Source organism: Camelus ferus, chromosome 24 (assembly GCF_009834535.1).
Source record: "Camelus ferus isolate YT-003-E chromosome 24, BCGSAC_Cfer_1.0, whole genome shotgun sequence".
NCBI classification, from domain to species: domain Eukaryota; kingdom Metazoa; phylum Chordata; class Mammalia; order Artiodactyla; family Camelidae; genus Camelus; species Camelus ferus.
Genome location: NC_045719.1, coordinates 9,421,407 through 9,434,477, shown reverse-complemented (window position 1 = coordinate 9,434,477; position 13,071 = coordinate 9,421,407). Strand labels below are relative to the sequence as shown.

General features: G+C 44.9%; 1 protein-coding gene across 3 annotated transcripts in view; it reads left to right on the top strand.

Annotated features, from left to right (window-relative positions):
• TMEM241 (transmembrane protein 241) overlaps positions 1-13,071 on the top strand; it is an 82,682-nt gene that overhangs the window by 20,357 nt on the left and 49,254 nt on the right. For all 3 annotated transcript variants that reach the window (XM_032467508.1, XM_032467507.1, XM_032467509.1), the window contains 4 exons: positions 4,819-4,896; positions 7,884-7,909; positions 11,178-11,229; positions 12,760-12,808. In XM_032467508.1, the coding sequence (XP_032323399.1) occupies positions 4,819-4,896; positions 7,884-7,909; positions 11,178-11,229; positions 12,760-12,808 (205 nt within the window). The remainder of the gene's footprint in view (positions 1-4,818; positions 4,897-7,883; positions 7,910-11,177; positions 11,230-12,759; positions 12,809-13,071) is intronic.

The window sequence follows — 13,071 nt, the reverse complement described above, 5'->3', positions numbered from 1 at the left end:
GGCTGCTCAAACCAAAATCTGCTGTCTTCTTGCTTAGGGTCAGCAGTCGGAAGTCTCTGCAAATCTAAAAGGAGGCGTCTTGACAGGCCTGGACTTGGTTTCTGACCCAGCACTTGTTTGTCAGGGTTTGTGTCTTCACGAGCACAGCATTCACTCAGCACATTGGAGGAGAGATTGGATGGGAGTGTTGGTGAGGAAACACACACAGATGATTAGACTTGTGTGGAGGAAAATTACTCAAGCAAACTGGAGCCCGTGGGTTCGCTCCTCCTTTGTTTGGCTCCAATGTCATGTAAGGGGTCTTGGAGCCTCAGGGAGAAGAACGCAGGGTTCATGTTGAACGGAGACCCTTCTCTGACGCTCCCTGTTACTGCTGATTAGAGACAGCTCTCCTCTTTCACGTTGTTTTCTTATCAGAGGTGATCAGAGTCCAATTGCAAGGATTACTTAAGGTGTGGGCTCAGAGGCAAAATAATAAGCCCCTCCTCTTATCTTCTTGCTCCATCTGAAGATGTTTTCTGTAACCCTTATAAAATGACTTATTAAAACTGGGCTCTGAGGCGGAAAGTTCATGGCACTGGATTTAGCAGATTTCTCCGGGGCTAAAACCACTGCCCCCAGGTTATGTGGCTCCCTTCCACTCGGAACATTTATTTCTGGCATGCATGATTTTGATCAAAACTAGGCAGCCAACAGTTCAAAGGTACATTCTTTGGCCAGGGCCTGGCAAGCAATGATTCCATATTGTAGATGAAGGTCACATCCACATATTTAAAAATCACCCAAATTAACGGTAGGGTTGACCTTCTACAAAAATTAAGAAGCTGACCCAGGACTTGACTAAGGGAGTCATCCACACGCCTGCAGAGTAACCCCAGGCCGTGCATGTGGGCAGGGCCAGGATTTTCCGTGGAGAGCCGTTTTAAGTCAGTTCCAACACCTGAACAAATAACAATCAAGGCTTGAATATTTCACTCTGGGAAGCATGGGAATAATGAAGAATCTTGAGTAATAATTACCAATTTCTCTCAACAACCAGAGAAGAATTTTCAATGGTTCATGGATGAAATGTTGAATTTTAAGTGAATGGACTCTTAAGAATAAATTAGTTGCAGATTGTGCCCCTAAATGACTAAATGACTTGGACGGCAGTGTAGTTGACTATGGTCAATTACATTTTGTGTCAAAAATGATGATTTGGGCTTCACGATAGTTGATCTTGGGCCATTTTTCCTGATGAAAGATGGTGAGACCTTTTATTATTGTGTCTGGAGCCCTGACGATGTGGAGGAACATACTTGTTTTTCTTGTCTCTTTAGCAGAAAGCTAGCGTCTAGATCATCTAAAAGTGATTTCAGCTTATTAATGGGGAGGTTGAAAAAGAGAGCCAAGATATATCCCTCCTTTTTCTCATCCGTGTAATGGGGATGTTAATAGTATCTACCTTGCAGAGTTAGGATGATGATTAAATGTGTAAAAGCAGTCAGAACAAGGTCTGGCACATAATAAACATTCAGTATATCTTAGCTATTATTATGGTGATGATCATTTCTCAGAACTTCTATCTGATTTCACAAAATTAAGTTCTGTTGATCCTCACTCCATAAAGATAAAGGGCAGGTTTTCTAAAATAATCAGTTGCTGGGGGTCTCCTGAACTAATAACATAGTTCAGACTGGAGCTTGGTACACAGAGGTGGAGGCCAAGGGAAAATCAGTAATGAAAGTTGCAAACTGCCTTAAGATGATTTTTGATAGCTCTCTGGGGAGGCTGAATAAAAGTCAGTTGTAGGATTACTGTTTCTAGAACCTGCTAGTTCCTTAGTTGACAAATTGGCTTGAGAGATTCAGATTTAAAACTTCAGAGAAATGGAAGATATCCCTTTAAAAATGGCATAGCGTTTACTCCAGGTTCATCCATTTTAGATCATAGCATTTTTATTGCTGGGGGCGGCGGACTGGCAGGATTTGGAATACACGGTCGTATTGGTCTTTGCACAGTCGTAGGCCCAGGAGGTTTACACTGGGGCTTGCCGTAATTTGGGTCCTAAAACATCGAGGCTGGGAGCATGGGCTTTGCCATTAGACAGCCCTGGGTTGGAGTCATGGAGTCATACCCTGAATGAGCCCGGGGCTTGCAAGCAAGCTGCCTGATCGCTCTAAGCTTCAGTGTCCTTGTCTCTAAGTCAGGGTGGCAGCATCTGCTGTTAGAGTTGTTGGGAGAAGGTTTAAATGCAGTTGAAGCAGTTAGCACTGTGCTTAACATGTTGGTAGCTATTATTAGTAAACTTTAAAATCAATTCTGCACATAGAGATAGATCCTTTTCCAGAATCTGATCAGAGTAGGGCCTACGGAGATGGAGAAGCCTGTCCACGGTTTATAAAATTGAGAAAAGTAAGCCTCCTTGAAGTCTAGAATCAGGGTCCAGAGTGCCATGATCCCAGCCCTAAATCCAGTTCCCTTACTGGTTTTACAGTCAGGGAGGCAAAAGCGTTTAAAATCAGGTCTTAATTTTAAATAAATAGGATCCAGGCCGCTCCTTCATTTTCATTGCCGTGGACCCCCTGTCCAAGATTTTCTGTGCTAGAAGAAAGACCTAGAAGTCCAGGGCCTGAGTTTTCCAAACATGGGCCTAGTGGATAGAGCCAGTTAAAGAAAACTCTTTAATAACCTTAAAACACATAAAAAATAGTTCAAAATATAAAAATTTAAGAGACATAAAAGCAGCACAAAAGGTAAATGAAAAACAGAAAGTGATTAAAATAGAATATGATTTTTAAAAGGAAAAAACAGTTTGAGTTGAGCTTTTAATGAAAAAGAGTACAAAATGTTAAAAAGGCAAGAAAAATGTAATGCAAGAACTCAGAATGAAATGAAACAGTGCAAGTTAGAGCAAAATACTGAAATAGGACAGAACTACAAAGTTCTAAAAGTCTTAAAGACAAGGTAAAAATATATCCTCTCAAAAGATAAAGAATAAATCCGTCTATGGACTTTGGTTGGAAATAATGTGCCCATGTATGTTCATCGATTGTACCAAATATGCCACACCGATAAGGGATGTCGAGGGTAGGGGAGTATATCTATGTGGGTGGCGAGGGCTATGTGCAAACTCTGTATTTTCTGCTCAATTCTGTTGTGAACCTGAAACTGCTCTAAAAGAATAAAGTCTATTAAAAAAAAAAAGAATAAATCCATCTTGAAGTGGGCGAGCAGCAGCATCTGGTTAAAGACTCAGTTAAGGGGCCTTGAAGCTGGAACAGTTTCCCAGCTCAGGGTCCTCCGTGGAGGCCACTGAGAGCGGGCTTGGTACCTGTTAATGTTGACAGCCTTCCTCGCAGTTTTCCATCATCCCTCCCAGTAGCTCCAGGTCGTAGGTATTGTTATCCTCATCCTGCAGAGGAGCAAACTGTCTGGATAAGTGCCCTGCTCCACTAGCAGATGGTGGAGCTGGAGGCTGAAGCTCAGGATGATGCCAAGACCCATGCGTATTCTCCATCTATTTCTGCTTTCCAGGAAACATCGCCATCATCAACAACAGAGACAATAGCAAAATCCCTGCCCCGTAATCCTTCCCCCTCACCTTGTTAAGATTCTCTATCAAATTAGGAGCGACTGCTGTCCTGCCCCAACAGCCCAGCGCTAGTCAACATGCAGTGGGTTCTGTGTATCCTGATAACCCACTGGAGTGTGACATTTTTTTATGCCTTTTTCCACTCACCCTTTTTTTTTTTTTTTTTTTTTTTTGGTACAGAGTTGATCCCAGTTATCCAAACATTTACCTCCATTCAGTCTCCTAAATATGCCCTTGCTGTGGCCACTTTTCTCCATCTTCACTGCCACTGCCAAGTTCAGGCCACCATCTTGTCATTCCTTGTATTCCAGTTTCCTGTAGCTGCGGTGACAAGTTACCGTGTACCTGGGTGGCTTAAAACAACAGAAATTTATTCTCTCCCAGTTCTGGAGGCCAGAGGTTTGAAACGAGTATCACCAGCTGAACTCAAGGAGTGTCAGCAGGGCTGTGCTCCCTCCGGAGGCTCTTGGAGAGAATCAGCTCCTTGCCTCTTTCAGCTTCTGGTGGCTGTCGGGTTCCTTGGCTTGTGACTGCATCGCTCCAGCCTCTGCCCCTGGGGTCTCCTCTGTGTATGTCAGGTCTCTGCCTCTCTCTTGGGAGGATACAAGTGTTTGCATTTAGGGCCTGCCTAGGAAATCCAGGGTAAACCCCCCACCTCCAGATTCTCAACTTAATCACATTTGAAAAGACCCCTTTTTACCATATAAAGTAACATTCATGGGTTCCAGGGATTAGGACGCAGCTGTGTTTTGGAGGGCTTTTTTTCAGTCTACCCAGTGTTGGGACAGAATACCTTCTCAGAGGAAGTGAAGCCCAATATCGAAATGAGAGCAGAATGCTGAACTAGAGTGAGCCCAACAAAAAGAGACAAGGAGGCAGAGGAACACACAAGGGCCTGGCAGAGGGAGGGAGCAGCCCGTGTAGAACATAGTGTGGAAGGGAAAAGTAGGGAAGAGAAGGGTGGAGAGGTCATTGCGGGATGTGTCCTCTGCACCTGGCATGGTGCCCAACACACAGCAGGTGCTTAATAAATGTATATTGATGAGAATACTTGTAGGAGGGAGCTTCTGCAAAATGCTACAAGCAAGACCACTAATCCACGCGGAAGAGGTTTTGCTGGAGAGGAGTGTGTATGTGAATGCCAAAAGTTCCCACAGATCTTTATTTTTAAGCAGAAATCAAGAATTATGTAATTATGAGATCAAAGAAAATATTCTCATGCTTATTCTTTTGTTTTCTTTCAGGCCATTCCTGTATTTCTGACTTTGCATAATGTAGCTGAAGTTATCACCTGTGGGCACCAGAAATGTTTTCGGAAAGAGGTAAATGACAATGCAAAAGGCAAGTTTCACTTCCCTGGCTTGAAATTTCAAAGACGTGCTTTTTATTTATGGCCCAGATTAGCGTCTACCTTTTCCTGCCATCTGTTTCCAGTCAAGACTGCCTGACAGTGGTCACTAATTTCAAGAATCATGGTTTTGACATCCCTTCAGTTCTCCAGACATACATGGGGCTCCTTGTTCATCTGAACAGAGCTCAGCTCCAGGCCAGTGCTGAGCCAGGGCCTGGGGGTCTGAGGTGGAGTTGACTGTGGGCCTGGGGTTGGGGGGCATTCCCCTCACCGCATCCCAGCACCATGAGGAAATCTACGGCGAGCTTCCCACAGGGTGCTGCGAGCTTCAGCCCAACCCCGGGAGATCTGTTCTTCCCAGCCCCAGCTCTGCCTTACACCAGCTGGAACAGATCCCCTCACCTTCTGTGCTCCATGTGTGAAAGGGGAGGGCGACGTCACCCACTCAAGGAGTAGCTGGGAAGACACCATGCAGTGCAGGTGCTAACAAGCACTCCCAACACTTGCTGACTCACAGTAGGTGCTTTGTCCTCATTAGCTATGGTTACTAATGATATTAGTGGTGGTTTTTATTTGGTACCTCTTTTGGCAGTTCCTTTTTTCTTACATCTGCCTATTGCAGATGGATTCACATCAAAATGGCAGGGGGGAGGTGACCACTGGCAAGTCTGCTTGGAAGGGCCAAGGGCTAGATTTGAACCCAGTCACACTAACGGGCAGGAATTTTCTGGGTGGTCAGGGAGAAAGGGCATTCAGGCAGAGAGGAAGCCGCAGATGAAGGCTTGTGGCAGGGGCCGGTGGGTGTCCCTGCTGGACTGGCAGGCAGGCTGTGCAGAGTAGTGTTGGGAAAGGTCAAGCTCTGGAGCTAGCTCGCTGGGCCAGCCCCTGTGCCCTTGGGCAGCTGACCTAATTTCTCTGTGCCTCAGCGTCCTCATCTGTAGCTTGTAACCCAAGACTTCGCTAACCCGTAGCAAAATGAGGCCATACGTGTAGCGTGCTTAGACAGAGTGAGCAGCCCTTGGAGTGAGTCAGCTGAGCCAGAGTGACGGGAGCTACTCACCGTGACTTTTGGCAGGATGACTTTGGAGGAGTTATACTGACCCATTAGGAGCTGAGATGTCGTTGCGACTTATCAAGGAGTGATTTGAGGACCGAGGGGTCTGAGATGAATCCCTGACACGAATTCCTGGCTTGTTTCTGGAGCCCTGGTTGCAGGGGAGTTCAGTAATGAATTTATTGCTTGTTTTCACCCTCCATATCTCAGGTTCTGGGCTCCGTTAGTCAGAGGAGGTTAAAATAAAAAGGATTCTCTCCTCTGTGGAATGCGTGAACTCCTTCAGGCACTAAGTTGACTTCCTGCCCAGTAACTGAAGCCCCCAAGCAGCTGCTGGTGAACATGTTACTCGTGGAAGAGTTGGAGCACCCTTTTCCATCCTCTCCGTTTCTACTTTTTCTCTGCATCCTGGAGATGTTGGCTATATTTAGCTCAGAATCTTTCAGAAATTCATTTTCCCAGGATGGGAGCAATGATCCAGGTGTGAGTCAGGTCACCTCTGGGTATCATCCTTTCTGTACTGAAGGGACGTGTGTCCCCACCAGGGGGCAGTGGAGTCAATGTTGGCTTTGCCTCTGGACTCTGCTGAGACAGGTTCCACAAAGATGAGAGATGACATATAAAAGATAAAAAGGATCTGAAGTCGAGAGCCACTGCTTTGTACACGCACATCATGCCTTTTATTACAAAGCAAATTGGATTATTTAGTCACACATGAAAACTTAGGGTAGCCTTCATAGCAAACTACATGTTTCTCTTGCCAGTGTTTCACTTAAAAAAAAATTGGGATATAATTGACATGTAACGTTATATTAGTCTCAGGTGTACAACACAATGATTCATTGTTTATATACATTGTGAAATGATCACCACAATAAGCCTAGTTAACATCCATCACCACACATAGTTACATTTTTTCCCCCTTGTGATAACTTTTAAGATCTACTCTCTTAGCAACTTTCAAATATACAACTCAGTTTTATTAACAATAGTCACCATGCTTGTACGTTATGACCCCAGGACTTGCTTATTTTATAACTGGAAGTTTATACTTTTTGAGTGCTTCATTTTTAAACAGTATGTTCATACTTCACACTTTATCTGAACTGGAGTTAAAAAAAATCATAGTTTGTCCTCAACTAGTAAAATAATCCTTCTGAAATGTGCAGAATTTATCTGTTATCTTTCCTGACCATTTCCCCTATCAGATCTAGAAAAATCTGTGCTTCTTCCTGCTCGAGATTTCTTCCCAAGTGTCAAGGACTGAATCCCTTAAACTGACTAATAAAAAGGAGGTAATAAAGTTGGAGTGTGCAGTAGAATTTCTTCATTTCAGGTCGCTTTACATGCCACGTTTTGATTTTCCCAATCTGCCCTTTTTCCCTTCCCTCTAGGGGTGGAGTCCAATGTCCCTTCTCCTTTTTTCCGTTTCCTAATTTACACATCATACCAGAGAATTTATAGCACTGCTCAGAGTCAGAGCTGGGTTAATGAAAGGAAAATTTAAAGAGACAGGCTGGACTAGAAGTTGAACAAGAGCTTAATTTCTCTTCCTATGCAGGGTATGTCGATTTCTCTGTCTCCCTCCTTTTCATGGTGTGTAAGATGCTGGAAGGCTTGGGCCCAGAGTCATTTTGCCTTTTTCATAAACATAGTTCTAATGGTGAGAGTGGTAAAACTGCACATCCAGAGTGCTTGGCCGAAGTGACTCAACCCTGGACCTCTGAGTCATCCTTCATTTGATCCAAGCAGAAAAAGACCTCAATAAATACTGAAGTGCTGTAAGCTTTAAGCCCCCAATAAACTTGCTCATAATTTATGTGCCTCTTGATCTAAATATTTTCTTTTAAGGGGAACAAAAAAGAGTTTTTAAAGACTAATTGTATGTCTCTATTTTCATACAGAAAACATCTCCTGCAAAGATCTGTAGGTAAGTTAAAGAAAAACAACAAAAACAAAACTCCACAAACCTCTAAAACAGATTTAACCTGACTTTAAACTTCGATGATAAACTGTCTGTTGATGATTTGTACTTGAGAGTTTACAGAGGAATTTATTACAAACACTCATATATCCCTATTTTATGTCTTATTCTAAAATTTACTCTTTTTTTCCCTGAAATATTTTATTCTTCAGGGGAAAACAACCCGTGCTAGATTTCAGTCATTGATGTCCAAAACTTCACTGAGTTGTGCAATACCGATGGAGAATGAAAATGGAAAACATGAAAATGACTTTATGTTTTAAAAATAATATTTGCAGTTTATTGGGTTTTTCAGATTTCCCATGGTGGGAAAAACACTGTGAGTCCGCGTATCTGAGTCGTGGTTTTGGGCCACAGCACAGTGACCATGGGCAGGTTTCACGCCCCTCCGTGCCTCAGTTTCCCCGGCTGAAACATGAACTGGGCCGGACCCTTGGGCAGGTCCCTGTGCCCCTGTTGTGCTAACGCTGGCCTGGTTGCCTTGCTCCCTGACAGCTTCCTGTCACAGCACCGCAGTAGCTGTGATGCTCAGTCCTGTAGTTAGAAAACCAACAGAGATGTTTTGATCCAAGGATTTCGGACTTTTTGTTTCAGATATTTCTGGGCTTTCATCCAATCTCCTTTTTTGCCTTTATAGTAGGCTGTTATTTGAAGGGGAAAAAAAAACCCCCAAAAACCCACCATCAGGACTCTTCCTCTTGTTTAAAAGATTAGCTGGCGTTAAAGAAAGACATTAAAACCCATTCATTGATGTAGCCTTCTTCCTGATAAAGGAAGCGTCATATGGTAAATATTTCAGGTGTGAACACACAATGCATGAGGATGTCCCATTTCTTTGTAAATAGCTGTAAATATATTCATCTGAGTAAATCAGTCAAAAAACCCATGTGTGCCTAATGTACTCAGGTGTTGCTCAAGGCCAAGTTTGGTGGGAAACCAGGCGCTGTCTCACACCTGGCTGTCCTCTTGTCTCTCCTCAGCCCCAAGGGGTTGTCTTTTTGGGGGGATCCAAAGAACGCTCATTGCCTGTGGATGGGGAAGCATCCTGCATCCTACAAAGCAGACGCCAAAGCCATGAGGGTCCTCTCCTCCCACCTACAACCTGCCTGTTCCTGTGCAGTCCCCAGAAACCCTTCCTGACAGCCTCTCACCCCTTTTCCCCCTCCCCCCTGGCCTGTGCCTCGACAGTCTGGTGCCAAGGAGTCTCCTGGAGGCTGTTTGTGTGTGTGCCTTGAAAGTTGGCAAGGCCAAAGGAGTAGGGTGGGCTGGAGTGGAGACCTTCCTGTGCCTCAGGATGTCCCGTGTCGCCCTGCCCTTCCCAAGGCCGTGAGGCCCCAGCCTCAAGGACTCCTCCATATGGGTCCCCCTGCTAGTCTCTCGGGTACCTAAGTACGTGTGATGACAACAGTGAGGACTGTCAGGGGTTGTGGGCAGAACTGATAAGCATCACTGTTGCCAGGCTGTGACTATCAGGTGGTTGTGTATTACGCATGTATATGTAAATACGTATCAAATTGATACGTATATAGAATATATCTTGGTGTGAGGTGTCATATGATAAAGTTCTGTAACAGTGGAAATGCTGTATTCACTGCCTCCGTTCATGTCCCTGGTCCTTTGCTGTTTGCCCCCTGATGGAACGGTCAGTAGTGAAGGGGCCCAACCCTGTATATGTTGTTGCATCATAAAATGGAAAGAGGGGGAAAGAGCATGTGACAGTTTGGGTTTTGTGTTTTCTGGTGCCTTCCTTTGGGAGGAGAGAATGATTGGGAAAAGATAGAGGCCAGGATATTTTGGTATATGAAACCCATATACTATATAAAACCCACTGATTTCTAAACCAAAAAAACCTCTAAATTGACTTTCTTAATGAGGAAAATGTGAAAATATCTGTGATTGGCAATGTACTTTGTGTGTAAGAATTAAAAAAAACTTATGGGCATTTCTAAACATGTATAAAAGTAGACAGAATAGTCTGGTGAAGCTCTGTACACTCATCACCCACCTTCAACAGTTTTCAACCTAAGGGTCCACTCAGTGCCTCGTTTCAGCAAATCCCAGGCGTCATAGTGTTTCATCTGTAAATGCTTCATTATATAGAAGAGATTTTTTTTTCCAATGAAACTTTTTAGTTGGGAAAAAAATTTAAACCTATACTGAAGTTGCAAGAATATTACAGTGAACTCCAATATACCTTTTATCTAGATTCACCCATTAGTTAACATTTTTTGCATTTGCTTTCTTTCTCCATACGTATACGTATATATCACATAGAATATGTAACGTTATAATATGTAATTATCATTGTGCTTATTTTTTTCTGAACCATTTGAGAATCAGTTGCAGAAATTATGACCCTACCCCTTGATACTTCAAAGTATATCTCCTAAATATAACAATCTCTTGTGTAACCACAGTGCGATTAAATTTAGAAAATTAACATCCGATACGGCACTGTTATGTAACCTTGCGTCCATGTTCAGATTTGGCTGATTATCCCAGTACTGTCTTTTATAGCAATCTCTTCCCCCAAAGGTGTCCCGTCTCTTTCGTATCCTTTAATCTGGAACACTTCCTCGGCCTTTTATTGCCTTCGCACATTTGAGTAGTGTGCGCCCCCTTGTGTTACGGACTCTCCCTGAATTGGGGATTGTCTCTGTGTTTCCTGTGGTTCAGCCCCGGGTTGTGCACATTTGGAGGAACACCGCGTGCATCATCAGTGCGTCATATCGGGAGGCACATGGTGTGGATCTGTCCCTCCCACTATAGGAGATGTTAAGTTTGATCATTTGGATACGGCGATTAGATTGTAATGTGCTTCCCATGGTGTTTCTTATTGACAAGAGGCATAATTGTAGTCTGATTGTCCAATTTTCCATGAGTGTATTTTTGGGGGTCTATAGTTAAAGAAAAAAAAATCTTTTGTATATACTATTTTTCTCAAGTGAGCCAGCTGTGGTTTTGCACATGTCTTGCAAATGCCCTTCTCTGGGAAGAAGGCTAGCTGAGCCCCAGAGAAGGACTGTCCCCGAGAGAGAAGCAGAGCACATAGTTGAAAACTACGTGGGTAATAAGGTTCTCAGAGGATGAACGGGGCTTGGTCTCACGGGCTCTTTGTCTCATCTGAGCTCCAGTCCGTGTATGTCAACTTTCTCGCACTCTGGACGCTCTTGACATTGAAAGTGAAGCCGCCTGTTTTATCTCCTCTCCACAGTGCCCTCTTCCTCCTGGCCGCCGCAGGGTGCCTGCCCTTCAATGACTCCCAGGTAAGCTCAGGTAGACTCACTTTGCTTTTCAAGTGTCTCTGAAGCCTGCGGGGGTGAGCAGAATTTTCGAGCCCCTCCTTTGAGAAGCTGGATAACCCCGCCTATGCAGAGGCATTTAAAAGCCAACTTTCAGGCCCTGGGAGACCTTCGGGCCAGGCCAACACCTCTCCTCAGGTCTGTGCCTTTTCCCAAGGCTGCAGCAGCGTGGCCAGCAGAGCTCGGGCTTCTGGGCGCCATGATGGGAGCAGTCTGCCCTCCGTACGTACTTGGAGAACCTGCAAGCCCAAATTGCCCCAGCCTCGCTCACTGAGGTGGAATCGCCTTTTCCTTCTCATCCCGAGGGCCTCATCGGCACAGCGATTTTCACTTTGCTGTCCTGAGTGTTTCTTTACCAGGCACTGAGGACCCCCGCCTCCAGCCACTGCCACTCATCATCTCATTGTAGGGGCTTTTTTTCTTTCTTTTCTTCCCAGTATTTATTAAGTCCCCATCAAGTGTCAGGCACCAAGCCAGGCTCTAGGGGCACAAAGAGGAATTGCGTGGTCCAGGCAGAAGTCGGAGTCTAGGCAGAGCAAAGGGGCGGGGGCAGGCGAGAAACAGATAATTATAACACAGGGAGGCCAGGGCTCTGTACGGTGGGGTGTGAGGCACCAGGGAAGACTTGGAGGCTCAGAGCAGGAATAGCCGACGATTACAGGGGCTGGCTGTGTGCCAGGCTCTGTGCCAGGGCTTCACGTGCCTTATTGTATTTCATCTCACAATTGCACAAGGGCAGTGGCTACTGTTATCTGCATTTCATAGCTGAAGAACAGTGAGGCCTAGGAGGTCACAGCTAACCGGGAAATGGGGATTTTAGAATTTAACCCAGATCTTTCTGATGCTGGAGCCAGGCTTGCCTCACTGGACCTAAATCTTGAAAGGTGAGAAGGAGAGAGCCAGGAGTAGAAGAAGGTGTGGACAGAGCCCTGGAGGCATCCTCAGTGTTCTGTGATTCAGCTTTATTGAGCACCTACTGTGTGTGCACCCCTGGGCTAATTCTTGCCCTCTTGGCATTGATCATCTAGTTGTGGGTGGAGAGAGAGATGGATCATAAGTGAAATAGAGTGTGTCAGATGAGATAAGTGGGAAAAATAAAAAAGGTAGGAAGAGGGAGTGGATGGGACTGGTTGGGTGGACAGGGGCTCATTATAGGGATTCTTGGGTGCCCTGAGTCTGGATTTCATACTGAAGTCACTGGGGGACCGTTGGACGGTTTTAAGCAATAAGTGACACTGTCATGTCTGCCTTTTAGAGATGCGATGTGGGGAGGGTGGGGGATGGGGAAGAGCACTGGGGCAGGGAGCCCTTTTAGGAAGATGTCAGAGGCAGCTGGGTGAGAAATAAGGAGGGACTGGCCCACGGCCCCAGGGTCCCGTTTGGCACCATGCTTGGCACTGCGCACTGACACTTAGGGTTTCTGATCGCCACGCTGGACCCTGTTTGTACTTACAGCCTTTGTGTGTGTGTGTTTTTTTTAATCTTGTGTTACAGTTTGATCCAGATGGATATTTCTGGGCTGTCATTCACTTATTCTGTGTAGGTAAGTTTTTAAAGAATTCTCACTTAAACGTTGAGGTTTATTAGTTAGATCGTATCATATATCCACTTTTTAGTGGTCCCGGATAATAGGGAGATTAAATCCAAGGTGTCAAGGTTAAAATTAAATGGGCATTTTTCTGGCTCGATTTTCCTACTTTGGAGTTTTCCTGTCTTGTTTCCCGTTCCCGCAGTCCCCCCTTTCTCCTGACAAACATTAATTAACTCACCACGGCCCAGGCTCTGCTTGCTCAAATCCATATGTGG